Source organism: Haliaeetus albicilla, chromosome 11 (assembly GCF_947461875.1).
Source record: "Haliaeetus albicilla chromosome 11, bHalAlb1.1, whole genome shotgun sequence".
Taxonomy (NCBI): Eukaryota; Metazoa; Chordata; class Aves; order Accipitriformes; family Accipitridae; genus Haliaeetus; species Haliaeetus albicilla.
This window is the reverse complement of record NC_091493.1, coordinates 24,877,621-24,895,270: the sequence shown is the minus strand read 5'-3', so window position 1 is coordinate 24,895,270 and position 17,650 is coordinate 24,877,621. Positions and strand designations below refer to the sequence as shown.

Here is a 17,650-nt window from a genome sequence, read left to right as displayed (position 1 = left end):
AATCTGGTTAGGCATGGTTAAGTTCATCTGTATTTATTGTGGGCAATGGAGGATGTTGAGGAGAAAGTTTAAGGAAGATAAAATAGTGAGCAGTGAAATGGAAAAAAAAAAGTTAAAGTACTTGTCAGAAAAATAGATGTTTGAGATAGTTACTAGTGGTGCAAATGTGGAAGGGTGACCTTTCAACTGACAACCCCGTGGGCTGGATAGATATTAATGATGAGAGGCCTTTAAATGAAAACAGAAGAAAAATGAGGGTGAAGAAGATCTAGCTTAAAAATTCTCTTTTCTCATCAAGGTAGAAGGATTTCCAAGGTGCAAGACTGTAGGCATTTTGTCTAAGATGAGATTGCAGTAGTGAAGTTATCAAGTGACACGGGCTCAGTCAATTGTTTTGGCATTATAGGTGAAAAGGTTGTATTTTAGGAACTGTTGTGCAGATGTTCATGATAGTGTGTTCAGTCACATATGTGAGTCTTTAGTATTTTCATTACCATTAGAATTTTGTGTGATGATAACAAAGTATCAGAAGTAGTAATTTTCTTCTCCTGCCTAAGTCTATATCAGAAAAAAGAAAATGAGGTTTTCCTTTATTCCTTATTATCCCACAGAAGATGATCTTCTTTCTTTAGGTGCAAACCCTTTATTTCAATTACTTTTCCTAAAATGCTCCTTTCCAATGTTCTGCTACCAATTGAAAGAAATGGCATTAATCTCATAATGTATAGAAAATATTTTACAGAAGTCGTGTTAAGGTAGTTTCAGGATCTAGAAATAAAAATGGAAGAAAACAAATACTGTCTAGAGATTCAGTCTCTACAGAGACTTTAGGATTGAAGGATATAGCCTTCAATCACTGTCAAATCCATGAAATAGCAGACTTTCAGCAGGGCCAAAAATGCATATGCCTTTCAAATTTACAATGCTATTTGTTTTTTAATTGTGTTTAGGCATTTGAGTATGTGATTATGGCAGCTGTTTTTTGTAAAATTCTGCTTTAAATATGCAATATTCTCATTATTGGGGTATTTTTGGGGTAAAGACAAGAGAGAAAAAATTCATTTAAAAAAGATAGTAAAATGTACTCCACCATTAAAAAGTAAAAAGAGCTATTTAGATAAATATTTAAAGTTGAGTAAACATCTAGAGAGTAAAGATGATTTGTGGAAGAGGCAGAAGGAACAGGGAAGTGAAAAATCATAGGGACAGTTGAACTTCAGGAGGAAGTTCAAGTTTTGTTATTCGCCTTATTATCATCCGAATCCCAGGCACATGAGATAGTTTAGGCTCTCTACAGTGAGTAAATTTCATTCTGGAGCACAGTGGGAATTTCATCCACTGACAGTAAAGTGGTCTTATAAATGTTGACTGTTCCTATATTAATAGCTGTATTTTTTTTTTAATTGGAAGACTGATTTTTTTTTTCTGTATACCTCTGTAGTAAAGCATCCTGCATTGAGAAGGAGGCTGGGCTGGAGCAGCTCAAAAGGTCCCTTCCAACCTCAGCCATTCTGTGAACTATTCTGTGAAACCAATTTTCTGCAGATATTCTAGTAATCCTGTAATTATCTGGGCTCATGCCAACCAAAGAAATGTGATCTCTAGAACTGACAACATGATCGGACTTAAGTGGGTAGTTTGTGGGCATATCTTTTATATTCATGCTTTAATGTGAAGATCTAGGAAGCTAGAAATGTATACAATTAGTTCACATTCATAAGAGAGGAATTCATTGTGACCTTTTTTTTCCTATTGTTTTGTTTTGTTTTCCCTGCAGCTGGGCCTCTGGAACTTCCTCTTTTTGAGCTGATCCCATCACAAAGACAAGTGGTTTTTCATGGTGACCGCTTGCCATTTCAGTGTACTGCAACATACATTGACAGTACCACCCAAGTACATTGGTACCATGCCGGTCGCCTGATCGAAACAGATGAAGAGAGTGGAGTATTTGTGGAGGACAGCATCATTCATGACTGCTGCTTAATTACACGGTAACGTATAACCCTTGTAGCAGTCAGACTTGTAGGCAAGGTGAACAGATTCAACATGTGCAATAAGCCCCATTAAAACATGCATCAGGAGTTGGTTTATCTGAAGCAATTCAATTGCACACTTGAATCTGAATACACACAGGTAGAGATTTTTCATGGCTATGAATGGCTGCGTTTCCAAACTGTATTTCTTGTGTCTAAGTATCCAGATTTGAGCAACTATGGGTTTGGAGCATATAAAAACAGTTTCTTACACAGTAAACCATCAGAAGAAACTGAACTTAGAATAGCTTTAGTAGCATATGAGAGTGATTACTTCTCAAAGCCAAACTACTTCTTCCTGACACCGTCTAGAAGTTTGAATTGTGACCTACCTGTGAAGAGCTATCAATTTAAAAGGCCTGGATTAATTTTTGTAGGTTCCAATATACTAGATCCTATATTCTTTAGTTAGGTAATCTCATATTTGTTTCTTATTAAAACATTTTCCAACTTTCTATGAATTTTACCATCTGTGTGCCCCTGTGTGCTTGAGAGACAGAGATCTACAGAAACCTTTGCTGATGTGAAAAATGCAAGAGGAATGAAGTAGAATAGGCTTCTAGAAAAGAACTAACAACTAATATTTGGCAATGACCATATCATTCCAGTTTTACTTCAGATTTCCCTTTTAAATCTTACTTAATAAATTATTACAGATTTCTGTGTTTATTTTTGGTTTTCATCATAGAGCATTGCCTTGTCACTAAAAGCTGCTAAGCTGTTGCACACATGCTTTTGTCCTCTGCCAATTTCCATCACTGATGAAAAAAAGAGTCTGATTCTGTGTCTATGTTCTGCCTTTCTCTTTGTAGAAGATGGAGTGAAAATAGCTATGCTAATTGGCTTTGGCTCATCATTAACATCTTTTCACTCAACCATTTTCTATTAATATAATTGACCTGAAATGCTTTTTGAACTATCAAATGAAAGTTATGAAGGGAGTCAAATTAATTCCTCTCCACTGGGGTCTTTCAGCTTTATTGATTTTAATTTCGTCTACTCACTGATTATTTGACCCCTTTTGGAGTCCTATAGATCTAGAGGCATTGATCTGACCTGTTCTCACAGCTACTGGCTTTCTTCTAATACTAATGTGTACGTCTATATTGGATAATGAAAAAGACAGTTAGACCAATTAGTATGGTAATGCCAAGTGCATGAGCTATACTATAACTGCTGAGTCACTTAAATTAAAGCATGTTCTTCTTATTTCCATGATATAAAAATTAAAAGACATGATGTTAATCACCTAATTATATTTTTCAACTGAATTATATTTTGCACTATATAAGCAATTTGTAGGGCATAGTAATAAACTGAAATGAATTGCCTAAAAATGTTAAGATTTTCAAAATAGCTATCCTTTTTAGAAAGCTAGTTTAGAAGTAGCTTGACTGAGTTTTACCTTATAATATTTAATTTTTGCTAGACTATAAAACAAAAATCATTGTCTACCATAGTAATATTTTAATAAGGCTGGTTGATCTGCTACCTACCTCGTTTACTGTGCCATTAAATAGGTGTCCTTGATGCTCATGTTGCAGTATGCACTGGGACCAGATACCCAGAAAGAATGTTCTCTAAATATGTCATCGTATTTGTTATAGACTGGAAAAATACTTTGACTTGTCCAAGTTATGGGATACAGACTGTCAAAAAGAGAGAAAATATTTTTTGAATTAAACTCAAAACCACTAAACAGCTGTTTAAAAGTGTACAACATTTTAATTGCTCATTTATTAGAGCTACATGTTTCACTTCACAATATAGTAGGGGATCAACACTGCATTTACTGTACAGCATGGTCCTCATTCAGTCAAAAATGCTAAAACTCAGGCAGATATGTCTCTGCCTTGATCAAGGGGCTGATCAAAATTAACTTTCTAAAGGCATGAGAGACTTATACTTTTGAAACTAGCTTTTAAAAACCATACTATTTTGAAGTCAATGATTATTTTTTTAATATATAGAGATGTATTGCCTCTTCTTGTTGAAAATGAGAAAACATTGGCCAAGTTATGATTGTAAAAACTCCCCTCAGCATTTCTTAATTTTAATCCCATCATCATGACCATGTCTATAACTCCATTTATATAATTATTATTACATGTTAAAATAATATGTAATAGCAAGCTTATTACATGTTACAATAGTGTGTATTAATATGCTTGTTACATGCTATTACACACTAATCTGTGATAGTTCTTAAGACTAAATCACAGTTGTATGAGACACTGTGAAAGATCAGAAAGACTATGCCTCCCTGAGGTTATCATATGTTAATTATAGGATTTGGAGTAAGAATAAAGGTAATTTAAAATCAGCTCTTACAGTGTCATATTTTGCCTTCCTATACCTACTCTTTACAGCAAATGTCCACTGTCTGTGGCTTTCTGTGGTTGCACTAAAGGACAGGCTTTGGCTTGTGCTGCTTAGCAATTTAAAGATTTCTGAAGCTAGTTTTGAACAAAGAGGTGTAGTCCTGTTCCAAAAGCTGCTTATTCAAACATTTTTAGATGGTTATTTTATTGGGTAGTTTCATATATTTCTGGACATGGATTTACAACACAAATATCATACTAAACCCTTCTGTTTTATTAACTGGCAGAGCAGAAGGATAAAATATCCAAATGTGTATTTTTTGTCTCCTATGATAAAGCAGAATAAACTAAAATAAATGTTTTTGTTACAATAATTAAACTAAAGTTTTGAACTGTATTCCGGCCTGTGACATTTTTCTTGGCAAAAAGTATTCCCTTACAGGAGATCTTGGGAAGGTGTTTTCAATTCTGCTGCTAGCTTGCATTTACCATTTCTTGCCAATGATAATAATATTTGATTTTGCTCATGTTGAATTTTCTGTCATTATGCCTGTGTATAAATCTCATAGTCATACATGAAAACGTAAATGTGATGTGGAACTAATATCCTGTCACCTGTGAATGGATCTAGCTGAAATTGTTCCATTGTGTTTCCATGAAGACAGCGTAATTTCTTAAGCCTAGAATATTAGATTATCATTTTGATCACAATAAGCAGCAATAAAACAATCCATATCCCTGAAGCCACATAGAAGGCAGATTATGTACGATGCTCTGCAGCACAGTATCTTTCCCAACTTCCCCACTGTTCCCTTTCAGTATTTGGAGAGGCTAGCAGGACAGTTATTAGAATATTAAACTAATAAAGGAAAATATTTTAGTTTTATGAATGAAGCAACTCTGCAGTAGTAGAGAGACTTTAATTTTCAGGAAGTTTCTTATTTACCACATAGACTATAATGACAATTTTACAGTCTTTTTAGTTCTGTTCTGTAAATACTTGTGTAGAGTGTCTAACAGTGCTTATGCCTCTGACAGCTGTAATGGCAGCTCTGGGACCATTACAGTTCACAAGTGCTTCTTCTGAAAACATTAAACTGTGCAGAAAGTTAAGAACCCATAAAAAGGAGTGCTACAACTGGAGAAACTAATATGCTCTCAACTAAACCTAGGACAGCAGGTGCTAGTATCAGAAGTGTTTTTCAGATGTAATTTTTGTAATGTTGTGTAGATAGATTTGCCCCTGGAAATACAGACTATTAGGTCTCAACTGTGATTCCCCAGTAATATTTTTCTCTTAAATTCGGTCCTAAGTATTTCAGTCTTCTAAATATGGCTGCCAAATTTGGCTGTTTGTGTTTTGTTTTGGTTTTGGGGGGGTTTCTTTTGGTTTTGTTTGTTTGATTTTTGTTGGGTTTGGTTTTTTTTTTTTTGGAAAAAGGTTAGCTTAAGAATCTGGGGGTTTTTAAAGCACCTAGTGCTTCCTTACATTTTGACCACAGCCAATGCCAGTATGGGATGGTCAAAAGTAAATAATGAAAGAAACAGTAATATTTGAGATAAGAGAATATGGAGCTACAGCTGATCCTTTAGGTGTAACAAGGATAGGAACAATAGTAAGAAAACTGATTGTAAAGTTTATACATAAAATGTGTATATTCATTTCTGAAAGATGCTTTCAGAGGTATATGATTATGTGAAAATATCCAAAACTTCCAACTGCAAAAGAAATGTCCAATAGCAAGGAACAGTTTCAAATCATGATCCACTTGTACTGTAGTAGTGAAGGAACTAGGAAAAAAATAAAAAGGAATGAAATGTTGTGGATTAAAAATTTAGATCATAATTTTTGTAATCTAAAAGGGGTTTTGAGTCCAATTAATAATTTTTAAGTGTTTAAAATGATCACTCCAGCTATTAGGAAAGAATCTGGAATTTGGCTGAGACAGTTTCACTAAAAGAATAAGGATTGTTTAAGTTATGATTATTGAACGAAAATCGATTCCAAGAGTAGACTTGGTGGTATCATGACAAGTTTGAGATCCAGGCAGGCATTCCGTATAAGAAAGAAAAAAACACTTCCAGAACTTCTGGGAGAAAGGCAGAAATTCTATGCCTATTTTTTGTGGAAAGGATCCAAATGACCCCTGAACTCTCTTAACAGTTTTTGGCAAGAATACATCTGGAAAAGCTATGAAGCAAGCCATAGTGGTTTGGACTGATACTAGGTTAAGAACGGTCTGAAAATGGTGTATCACTGATGAGTGTGTTGCTAGGTTGGATGCACAATTGGAAGTTCAGATATGTGCCAAATCATGGCAAAATATTGGAGATGGACTCTGCACAAGATTAACAAAAATAAATGTTAGAACAGATCCAAAGAATCTGCTTCAGAAATGCAGATATTTTATAATCACTTTGTGTTCTGCTATCATGAGCATTTGGAGATGAGCAGCTGAGGGTCATACTGAGAAGCCCAGGGAAATCAGCAGAAATTGTTTAGTGCTTATATTTTGTTGGTTCACCTAATTGACTCCATTTGACCCCTACTTGTCAAGCAGTTAGGAAAGAAATGAAGCAAAATAACCATTTAAATTGTAAATCAATGTTTCTGTATGGTTTTGAGATTACCTTAAAACCTGTAGTCAATTGTCTACAGCTTTCTTCAGGCACTGTAGACAGCAAAGGACTAGTGACAGATGCACCTTTACCAGCAACATTCTCATATATCAGGTGGGAAGATAATATTTAAAATTATTGCAGAATATTACGAAATGTACAGGCTAAGGGTTTCATTAGCTGAGATCAAGAGAATCTTCATGTGAAATAATTTGGAAGATTAATTAAACTTAGGCCTTTTCTCTAAAAATCTTTCAATTATCTGGATAAACCTCAGTGACAGTTTTACTACTAATCAGTTTGGGGAATAATTTAAAATATAACCTGTGGAAAAATATACTAATACTATGAAAAGCAAAAGCAGCAACGATGATACCCTCCACCATTAAAGCAATAGACCATTATGTAAGAATTGTGCTGTGCCATAAAAACTCTAGGCTTAATTTGGGTAACTGCTTATTGAAATGTGATGGAGAGAGAAGTATTTTCACAGAAAATATAGATACATATTTTTGGCTGATAGAATAAAAAAAACCCTAAAAAAATAGTAAGTCAGAACTGTAAAAAAATTTTGATGGAGTCCTTCTTGAAGAACTTTTAAAGATTATCTTTTTTTTGATGTTGAGACCAGATTAAGAAGATGCCTTGCACTGAATTTTGACCTCTCACTTCTGTCTCTGCTTATTTCCTGCAGCTATGTATGGGTCCATCCAGCCACACCACTGAAATGAAGTGTTAAGTTCAGTATTAAGACCAAAAATTTGCACTCACCACCCCCCACACACCTCCCCATAAATGGGATTCCACAGAGTTTTGCTTTGACTTATTCGGGCCAGAATGATTTTCATGTAGCCCTTCAAACAGCTGCAGCTATACAGCTGAGGAGATGGTGCACTGCAGCAGCAGTTTGGAGTTAACATCTCAGGACTGGCTTTTTTTAATATTACTTTTCCTGTGAGCACCAATATAAGGTATAATTATACATTTTCTCTCAGTCCAGGCGGTAGTTTGTAACCCTGTGCATCAGCTGTGATTTCAGAGCAATTCTGACTTATGTCCAGACTTTGATGTACTCCTTCTACCAGCTCAATCACCCTAGATACTGGTGAAGCAAAGCATTTCTTTAAAGCAAAATATGTTAGAAATATTAAAACAGATAACTGAATTACTTTTTACTTTTCATGTATTTCAATTTATTCAACATAGAGAATATGTTGTAGGACATACTCCTTTTGGACTTACAGAAAGCTTTTTTACTCCATTAGCATGCTGGTATTCCATGAAAATAGGTCCCAGCTCTTCCCCTTCTTTCTCCCTTCAGGATAAAAGAACCCTATTTTTAATTGTTTATGGTATTTTGAGTAGATGATGCCTGGCCATCATAAAATAAAGTTTACACTGTTGGAGATGAGATACACTATATACTGGAGAAGGAATAGAGATTGTTCCTGAAGTTCTTATGTAGGAATCTGCTATGTCTTACCTCCTTTCTAGATCTTCCCAAATTTCTTGCAGATCAGCAAATAAAACAGGTCAATATTCTAGCCCTAATATAGAATTACACTATCCCATAAAGTATTCATTAAATAATTGATTTCTGCATTTGTACCATCACCACTGACTAGGGAGAGTGGGAAATTCTGTCAAAGTAGTGTGCATTTGACAAATAATTTGAAATTGTTTTAATGTAGTGGGGTTTTGGTTTGTTTTCTTTTGTGTGTTTGTGGGTTTTGTGTAGGTTTTGCTTGGTTTTGTTTTGGGTTGTTTGGTTTTTTTTGCTGGTCCCAGTGGCATATAATCAAATACGTGCCACAAATCAAGAATTGTCATAAGTAGGTTAACTCTTCTGAATCACCTGGGAAATATTTTACTTTAAAAGCTTTTTATGCAATTTTGGCTATTGGACTGATTGTCATAGTGTTATTTTTGTCTAAGAACCTCTGATAGTGTACAAATCACAAGACATGCTAATGAAATAAAGCTTCCTCTGGATGTAACATTGCAGCATACAAACTACTTAAGGGCAGATGAAAGGCACGCAGCAGGTGTAGCACCATTTCCCCAGAAGACTGCAGTTGTACATGTCCTGCAGTCAAGCAGTTTGCTGGTAAAAGAAATTAATAACAATAAACACATTTGAGCATCCCTAAACCGTTCACCAACTGACAAAGCAGCTCGATGATAGACAACTGATTCATGAAGTACTTTAAATAAGCCCTGGCCCAGGTGTACTCTCTTCAGATAGCTTTATAGCACTGTGCCATCACAGACCCACCAGCTGTCTGAAGGTTTCTCCAGCAAGGGAAAGCTTTGAGTGCTCTAGAGATTTTTTCTCCTCCCCACTTTACGTTCTCAGCTAGCTAGACTGGCATCCTAGACTCTAGGACTGGGGGAGTATGAAGATAAATGCAAGCACTTTTATGCACACTCTTCAATGCAGCACAGTAGCTGGTAGTCTGTCTTTACCTGACAACCTCAATAAGAGAGCAAAGGATCATACAACAAACCAAACGTGTTGTGGTATGTTGTAGAGTTATTTAGATTTCTGACTCCATTTCTGAAGATGATTTGGTAGAATCACTCTGATGTTAGTAGTATTTGTTTTCTTAATTTTAGGAAACAAATCGATGGCATATAAATGTAGGCTACAGGTTCTTTGACATCCACCTATAGAAAACACACCTTGCTATTAGGCAAATGTTTACATAACAGATGGATACTATTAGCCTGTGACAATATTTTTGAACATTTGCATTTCAGTCAAAGTAGTTTGAGCAATACAAAGGAAATAAAGTGAGATGGTTTACTGACATATGGGTCTTTTCTCCCATTTTGGAAGTGGGTTGGGTTTTTTTTCTGTCAATATATTGTCATTAATATTAGGTCCTTTCCACTGGCATCTCTGAAGTCAAATCCAACTGTTGGCATGATCCTAGCATGCTGATGTGAACAAATTAGCTGATAGATAAATTATAGTAAAAGTATGTTATAGCATATTACATTTCTTGGGTAGCTATGGATGCCATTAAATGCTAAGTTATGCTTTGTTTTTATATTCAATCAGAAAAAACAGAAAATCATGTGTATTGAATTTCCTATGTGTATGACAAATTGATTACACCTAAAAATATTTGCTAGATGCCTAGCATAAAATGAGTACTAACTTTAATCTTTAATCTACTTTTTCTCTTGCTGTTGCCTGGACACAAGCTTTATTTAAAGGCCATCAGCCTTCTAAAGCTGTTTCTTTCATGGGTAAATAAGTAATTTTGTCAGAGAGATCAGACTAGCAATTTAAGTTCAGTTAAAGTGCCTAGATTTACACATTCTCTCTTCATTTTCCATGTTTTAACCTTATATCCCCTGTGAAAGGCTGTATTCCAAGCAGCAGTGTACTCTGGAGACCAACACTCATTTTTAAAATTCTGTGTTAGTATTAATAATTTAAGGTGGTATGGGCTGGATGCAGGTTATGCAGGCCTTCTGCCTGAACTGTAGAAAAGCATTCACTATTTAACTGTCTGAAGAAGAATATGAGGAAACTTAAATGTTATCTGTGAGTAATTAATTTTTATTTCTCTCCAGGAAGAGCAGTTGGTTCTTCCCAAGTCTTACAGGGACTCAAGTCAGACTTTAAAACGTTTCTTGATGAAAGCCAATCAAAACATGGTGTTAAAGTCTCCTCTTCATTCATTACTCTGTTTCCTGGCATGCAAATGACTGCTGGGGCATACAGTAAATGTCGCTAAGGTATTACTTCAGGACATGGTTGAGTAACTTTGCATAATAAGACCTACTTCTGATTGTCTAATTAGTTATGCATAGCTGTAGCAATGCAAAACTATGCCTCAAATAGAAATCTATTGTCATAGGTTACTTGATTACATGGTAAGGCTTCCGCCTGTATTATGGCTCCCCTCTTTGTAATGACAAATGCCACGGGCTTCTATTGAATATTATAAGAGCTTTTTCATGCAGTTGCATCAGCTGTACATTTTAATTAATTTTTTTCAATACGTCAGTCATCATATTTGAAAAAGAAATCCCACCAGGCATGAAATTTTCCAGTACAAAAAAGAAACATGTATATTCTCTTTCTTCCTTTCAATGTTTTTACTGAGATGGCCACTATAATTTCAAAAGACAACTTGAGAAAAGCTTGCTAGTCATCCTTTTGTTCTCATCAGGCAGCAATCTTCATATTCAGTTTGCCTCGGCACCATCTCATGAACATCTGACTTTGTTTTATGCCTTGGTAAGTCAAAAATTTCCACAAAATTAGCAACTCCCGCACCTCTGAGGAGTGGGATATGATTGCTAATGTAGAGGGAGTAGGAACTCTTTCTGACTCATATTCCAGCCTTAGGAAAGCTGCATAGTAGAGGCAAGAGCATTTCATTTGTGGCCTGACTTTTATTAGCTTCTGTGAGATAGGATGATCAAGAAAATTATACAGCCAAAGGTGCCGTCCTCTCTTAATTCTGTTGTGCTCTTGTCAAGCTCCTAAACCAGAGTCCTGCCATGTTCTCAGGTCACAGGAGAGTTCTTGCCTTTTATCAAGACTTGTTTCCATGGCCAAGAGAGATCAAGAATGCCTTTTTATTAAGAGTAAGAAAAACAATGGAAATTCTGGATTTGCTAATGTAACCATGCCAAGACTTAAAATATGTAACTGACCTACTAGAAAACTTTATGAAGAGGTTTAAAATTCTATACAGGCCCACCCTTTCCTTTTGGTCTGCCAGGACTGTGAAGTCGCCAAGGATTGTAAGTGGAGAAAATGTTAAAGGATCAAGTTGACTTCTCTTTTTGAGAATCAAAAGACAAGACTTTTTTTTTTTTTTTTTTTAATCCAGTCCCCAGTATTCTCCAGGGGTGTAAGATCAATTTATCATTTGTCATATCCAGATGGTAAGTAAATGAACAGTTTCACCACTGGGCTTGCTATCCAAAATATTCCTAGAGGAATATAAATGAATGCATCATTTGCAGTGGCCAGATGGCAATTCAGAAGACAATTCCACGTTCTAGTCATTATACAGCTTCTTCTATATTGCATAAACCTATTCTGGTTTATTTTGGTTCACCATCTGAAGAAAGGGCCATAGAAGATTAAAAGTGTGAATGTGATGAGGATTTACTCATCATTTTAGAGAACCTGAACCAGTGTTCAAGTATTGCATTTCTACCAGAAGCAACTCTGATGTATCAGTAAATATTTGTCTGTGAAACTAAGAAACTTCATCTAATGGCAGGAGATCTATTTAGTGGCAGATAAATTTGCATTGGAACACATTTCAGCAATTTAAATAAATACAAAATGTGCCCTTTTTCTTCATATGTATTTATCTTCATATTGATTACCTGTAAAACCGATAATATGCTCAACTGTTCTGTTTACCTGAAATCACCATGGTTCCCAGTTTTATCAAATTTGTATTGTTAACAATGACTATGGGTATTTTATAGGAAATATATCAAAAGATCAGCACATCTGTCATACATTCTATTCACTTGGGAAGTCTCTGGGTCTTCATGCCACAGGTGAATATTTATGCTGCCTATTGTTTCAGTGAAAAAGAGCTTTTATGGATAATTGTTTTTATAAGCTCTAGGAACATATTCTTTCTCAGCTGCCTATAAAGATGATGTGAGATTGTTGTGACATATGAAGTAGAAGATTTAATTAAAAAATTGCTATCAACTGGCTAATTTCACTTAAGTATTTCATCCTGAATGTAAAAAGATATATTAAGAGTTAGCTAAGAGGCTGCTATTACTGGGCTTTCTCATCTAAGACTTCTTAAGAGAACAATTGCTTCTTTTGACATGAAAATATTGAGCTACTCTGAGAATGGCTAGTAATGCTTTTTGCATATTTGCTGCAATAAAAACATGTTAGAATTCATTGTAAAAATGGAATAGGGGGTTACAAGGTACTTGGAGCTCCAAGCCATGATAAATAGGAACAGCGTGAGATTTTTAAAGTTACTGTTTAATGATAGATTTAACTGAATATCTGGAGAACTACACACAAATTCTGAAGCAACTTAAGTTAAATCAAAAGCTATTGACCATGGTTTGCTTGTTTTCTGGGGACCAAGATAATGGTCCTGTAGTAAGTACTTGAGAAAATCATCCTTCATTGTATTCATATTTAAAGGGAAAATTACATACGCAGATGACTAATCACTTCCTACCTTGATCGTGGTCTACTTTCAAGTGTATCAGAAGTAGTCTATATATAAGGAGATTAGATTCGATCTTTTCTTGTAGCCAAGTTAATAAAAGTGCATGTATAATATACAAAGGTTTAAACTGAAAAAGGATGACATTTTTAGAAAAGTTTAAAAGAGAAAAAAAAAATTAAAAATAAATTACATGTAGTTATTCTGTGTATTTCTTTCAAAATGTCAGGCTTTTTACAAAAGTGCCAAAAGCCACAAGTAGAACATTTTAAGATTTTGTTTTAAATACAGATCTGAAATCAATGTAATAACTTTTAAATTCTGTGCTTCTGTTTTTATAATATACCTTCTCTCTCTTTCTGACTGTACCACTTTTCTTCCCACATAATTTCTAATTGTCTAAACCACAAGGCATATTCAAAGATGAGCCATTTGTGTCAAGCAAAGTAAATATTTCAGATAATTACTACCTTTTTTCCTCTCACAGCTACTTTCAAAAGATGTTCTTTCTTTAAAACTGTGGTAAAATTTGTTTCTATCCCAATGGCAGATTTAAGATCTAATGTATTACCTTCTTAAAATGTAGTAGTTAGCATTATTTTTGTCTATGAGATCTACAGAGTTACAGTAATTGGATAAAATTCTATACCTGATGAAGTCAATCAAAAAATTAAACTTTATTGACTTCATTAGGGCCTGGGCTATATCCATTAATGTATATCTGGCTTCTTGCCGGATTTAAAATATGTAGAGAAAATACTAACCAGAATGGTTCTAGACAATTTTAAGTGTTGCTGAAATTATTTCCTCCTTCTCTAATTATATAAAGAATATTTAGCTTAGGCAGCTAAATACTGGTGTGGTGCAGTCATGCACAATGTTTGTATTGTAAGAGAAGCCACAAAGGGTCTCTATATTTAACTTGTCTAACACTCATTATAAAGAATTAATACAACCTTAATTTCTTTAAATTAATAACTACACTTCATATTTGGTGGGGGACAGTGTGAAAGTTCATGAGTAGTAAAGTACTGAGAGAAATATCAGCATTTGCCTCATCTCATTTTGCGTTCATCAGAAAAATTATATTCAGCTTCTGAAGTCAATGGCTATTCTAGAAAACTTTTCCCATGCCACCACAGGAGCAGCAGATTCTGTTGTTGAAATGCCATAGAAGCTTCAACTGCAGCTGAAGGGAAGCATTCTCTGGATTGGTTGCATTGTCAACTGCTGCTAAAATCATAATACCAATCATTCAAATATTGTCTGTCCATATAATAACATAGAGCAAAACCTGGTTTTATATTTTCATAGAAAATCTCTGAAGATAACTAATGTCAGAAAACCAATGACTCAATCTCTATATAATTAAGTATATACAATAATTAATCTTTTATTTCTATAGGGAACTTATCCTATCCAGCATTGACATTGATGCAACTGGAGATTGGGAGTGTCTAGTCAACAATTCCTATGGAAATAGCACTAAACGAGTAGAAATTGTGGTACTTGAAACGGCTGCACCCTACTGCCCTGCAGAAAGAGTTATTAACAACAAGGGAGATTTCAGGTATGAATTTCTGGTTTTGGAGTGTGTTTCATATATTGATATAGATACAAACCATATTCATGCTTACATGATACTTCAGGGTCAGTTACGAAGACATCACTTATTTTACTTGTCATTTTTACATAATATAGTAGGAAGGAGGAGCACTGTGTGATTTTTATGGGAAATGGCAGCTAGTGCTTCAAGAGCAGCAGTGGTTTGTGAAAGTCAGAGAATCTTTCTTCTAATTCCTCAGTGCAAGATTATGGAAAATTTCAAAAGATGTAAGCTCTTTACAACTAAATGAGAGAGGGTTCAAAATTGTTCTTTGTCTTTTCTAAGTTCTAGACTATGATAACACTGCATTTAAAGTGTTAGAAGATTAAATCTTCAGTATTTTTCTAATCTGTTCCAGTTCTGCTGGTTTTGTTCAGCTGAGATTAGAGGTAACAAATAACATAAAACTGTTAGTAAAATATTTCTCTGAAGAGAACCAAAACAGCAAGTAAAACTACTTAGTAAAACAAATAGATTGTCTGAGGTGAGCTTAAGGACACACATGGTTCCACCAATACATCACATGATTAGAAAACACATCCGTCCTGCTATCTGAATCTTAGAGTCTGCTCAATTTTGTTCACTACATGTAATTTTTCTTTCATCTTTACTTTTATCTACATATGCTGGTGGGTTTTTTTTTAATTTTAAACCTCGTAAACTGAAGAAAAAGTTAAGGATTATGTGGAATTTGCTATCGTTTTCAGTTAACTCTAAAATACTTCAATGATATGCATAAAGCTCTTAAACAAAATATAATTACCTGCTTGACAATAACACTGATGTATGATGGCATTCCCATTGAGAAATCAAGAAGGTAATTTGTTACCAAGTGAATTATAATAAGAATTCAGCTTGAATCGTTAATGAAAGGAAAAGTAGATGAAAGAGGAAGCTTCTCTTAAATGCCAGAACTTTCTGCAAATGCTTCTGACCTGAAAGCCTCTCTTCATTTTTAAGTTACCTTTAAAACTTTTTCAAAGGCCTTTTACTACTATTTCTTGTGTTTGAATAAAAATAAAGGAATTAATTAGAAAGAAATGGAGAAACCGAGTCACACAATCTGTTTTCTCTTTACTATGAAGCTATTTTATTATGTGTTAACCTCAGTTCCAGTGAGTATGCCACATTTACTGAACATATATTTATATACCTACTTAATCTGTATATATGGATTAAAATCTATTAGAGATCTTTGACATTCTCAGCTACAGATTTTTTTTGTCATCACAAAAACTGCCATTGTGTTTTCTCATAGTGGACATGCTTAAATGTGTTTTAATTAGATCTTTAAAAATATATATACTTCCTATCAGATAACACATACTGAATCTTTTAGATAACAACTTTATGAAGTTCATGTTCTTGCCATAAAATGACATCCTGTTCTTCATAAATAAATATATATAAATTCTACAGACTGCACAAACTAACATCAGGGGTATTTTTGTCATTTTATATAAATCAAAAGAACAGGAGTGCACATTTCTCTCCCTATTGATCATCTTTCCAGAAATCCGTATAAATTTATTTTTAAAATGTATATCAAAAGGATGCTGAGTCCATAGGTTCTTTTGGCATTTGAGGGAATGAATTCAAAATTATAGAGAGTTGATCAGGCTCAAACTCAGCATTAGCACTTGAAATTGTTCCAAAGGTTTATCCTCAGAGATGCAGCTATCACACCAGACATTTTTCTTACAAAGGTCTTTGAAGTTTTGGTAATGTAGCAAGTATGTAAGTAGAAAGAGTTGAACCACAAAAGCAAAGCTAGAAAGAACAGTTCTTTTATTGGGCAAAAAAAGGAAAAAAGCATCAACTGTTAGGGAAGTGTCATTCTTTCAGTTGACCAGCCTAGGTAGTATTTATAATTGCACAACTGCAGCAAGAATTAGGCACTGTGAGTCAGAATGAATTGGCCTTATGTACTAAGAGTTTTACTCTAGGACGGCCATATTTTCCTCATTTTTTGTTTTCCAGCTCTCTGTAAGATCATTCTGAAATGCAAATGGTAATGTTATGTCCTATCATTCCTATTCATAAAGGCCAGATTCTGCTACCTGTGCTAATACAAGGTTCAGAATTATCTTAGTTTTACTTTTGAGGTAAGTTGCTGCTTACTCAGTGTGGCCCAATTGCATTAATGCAAATGTTTTATTAAAAATAATATTTCAGTATTTCAGCTCAGAGGCAAAAGGAGAATATACTACTACACATATTTTGATTTTTTTGTGAAGCTCCTTTCTGGTTCATTTTGCATCAAGTGAATTTTTATCACAAAATGAGTTAGTCCAGTGACAGTTGGCTATGACACGTAGAAATATTTTTCTTTTTACCTTTTCTTTGTTTGAAACCAGGAAAACTTACATAGCCCCAAACGTGTCAGTATATGATGTAACGATGTCCAAATGGACCTGCATTGTACAACTAAGAGGGGCTAATATCTATGTTTGAGCAAAGGTTGATTGTCAAGGTGTGGCTTCACTGGCAAGCAGAATATTTTTATGATTGATTGGGTTCAGTCATCACATCAGCGCAATTAAAGAACCATATCATTTCCAGACATACTGACTTGCTGATGACACACTTCTGGTTTTCTTTAATTTCTCCCAATTACCTGATCCTGTTATGTCCATACTAGCCTGGAAATGACAATGGATTTGGTACCAAAAGAAAGAGATCCCAGTTGTGCCATTCTAGAGAATGCAGCAGGTATACAGAAAAAGTAATGTATAATAGACCCATGAGCTAAACAGAACAATTCTGGCTGCTCTTGGTTTATAGTTTGTTTTCAGACTGTTTGTTTTGGAATCACACTACATAAATCATGTATATCTAAAGAGTTAATTTTTGAGGGTTAGCTCCTTCCTCCTCCATGAGACA

The 17,650-nt window shown here is 34.6% G+C and overlaps 1 protein-coding gene across 2 annotated transcripts in view; it reads left to right on the top strand.

The window, feature by feature from the left end:
* The window catches only part of LOC104318002 (adhesion G protein-coupled receptor A3), a 316,671-nt gene that overhangs the window by 155,454 nt on the left and 143,567 nt on the right, over nt 1–17,650 (top strand). For both annotated transcript variants that reach the window (XM_069796696.1, XM_069796695.1), the window contains exons 7-8: nt 1,778–1,991; nt 14,567–14,731. In XM_069796696.1, coding sequence (XP_069652797.1) covers nt 1,778–1,991; nt 14,567–14,731 — 379 coding nt within the window. The remainder of the gene's footprint in view (nt 1–1,777; nt 1,992–14,566; nt 14,732–17,650) is intronic.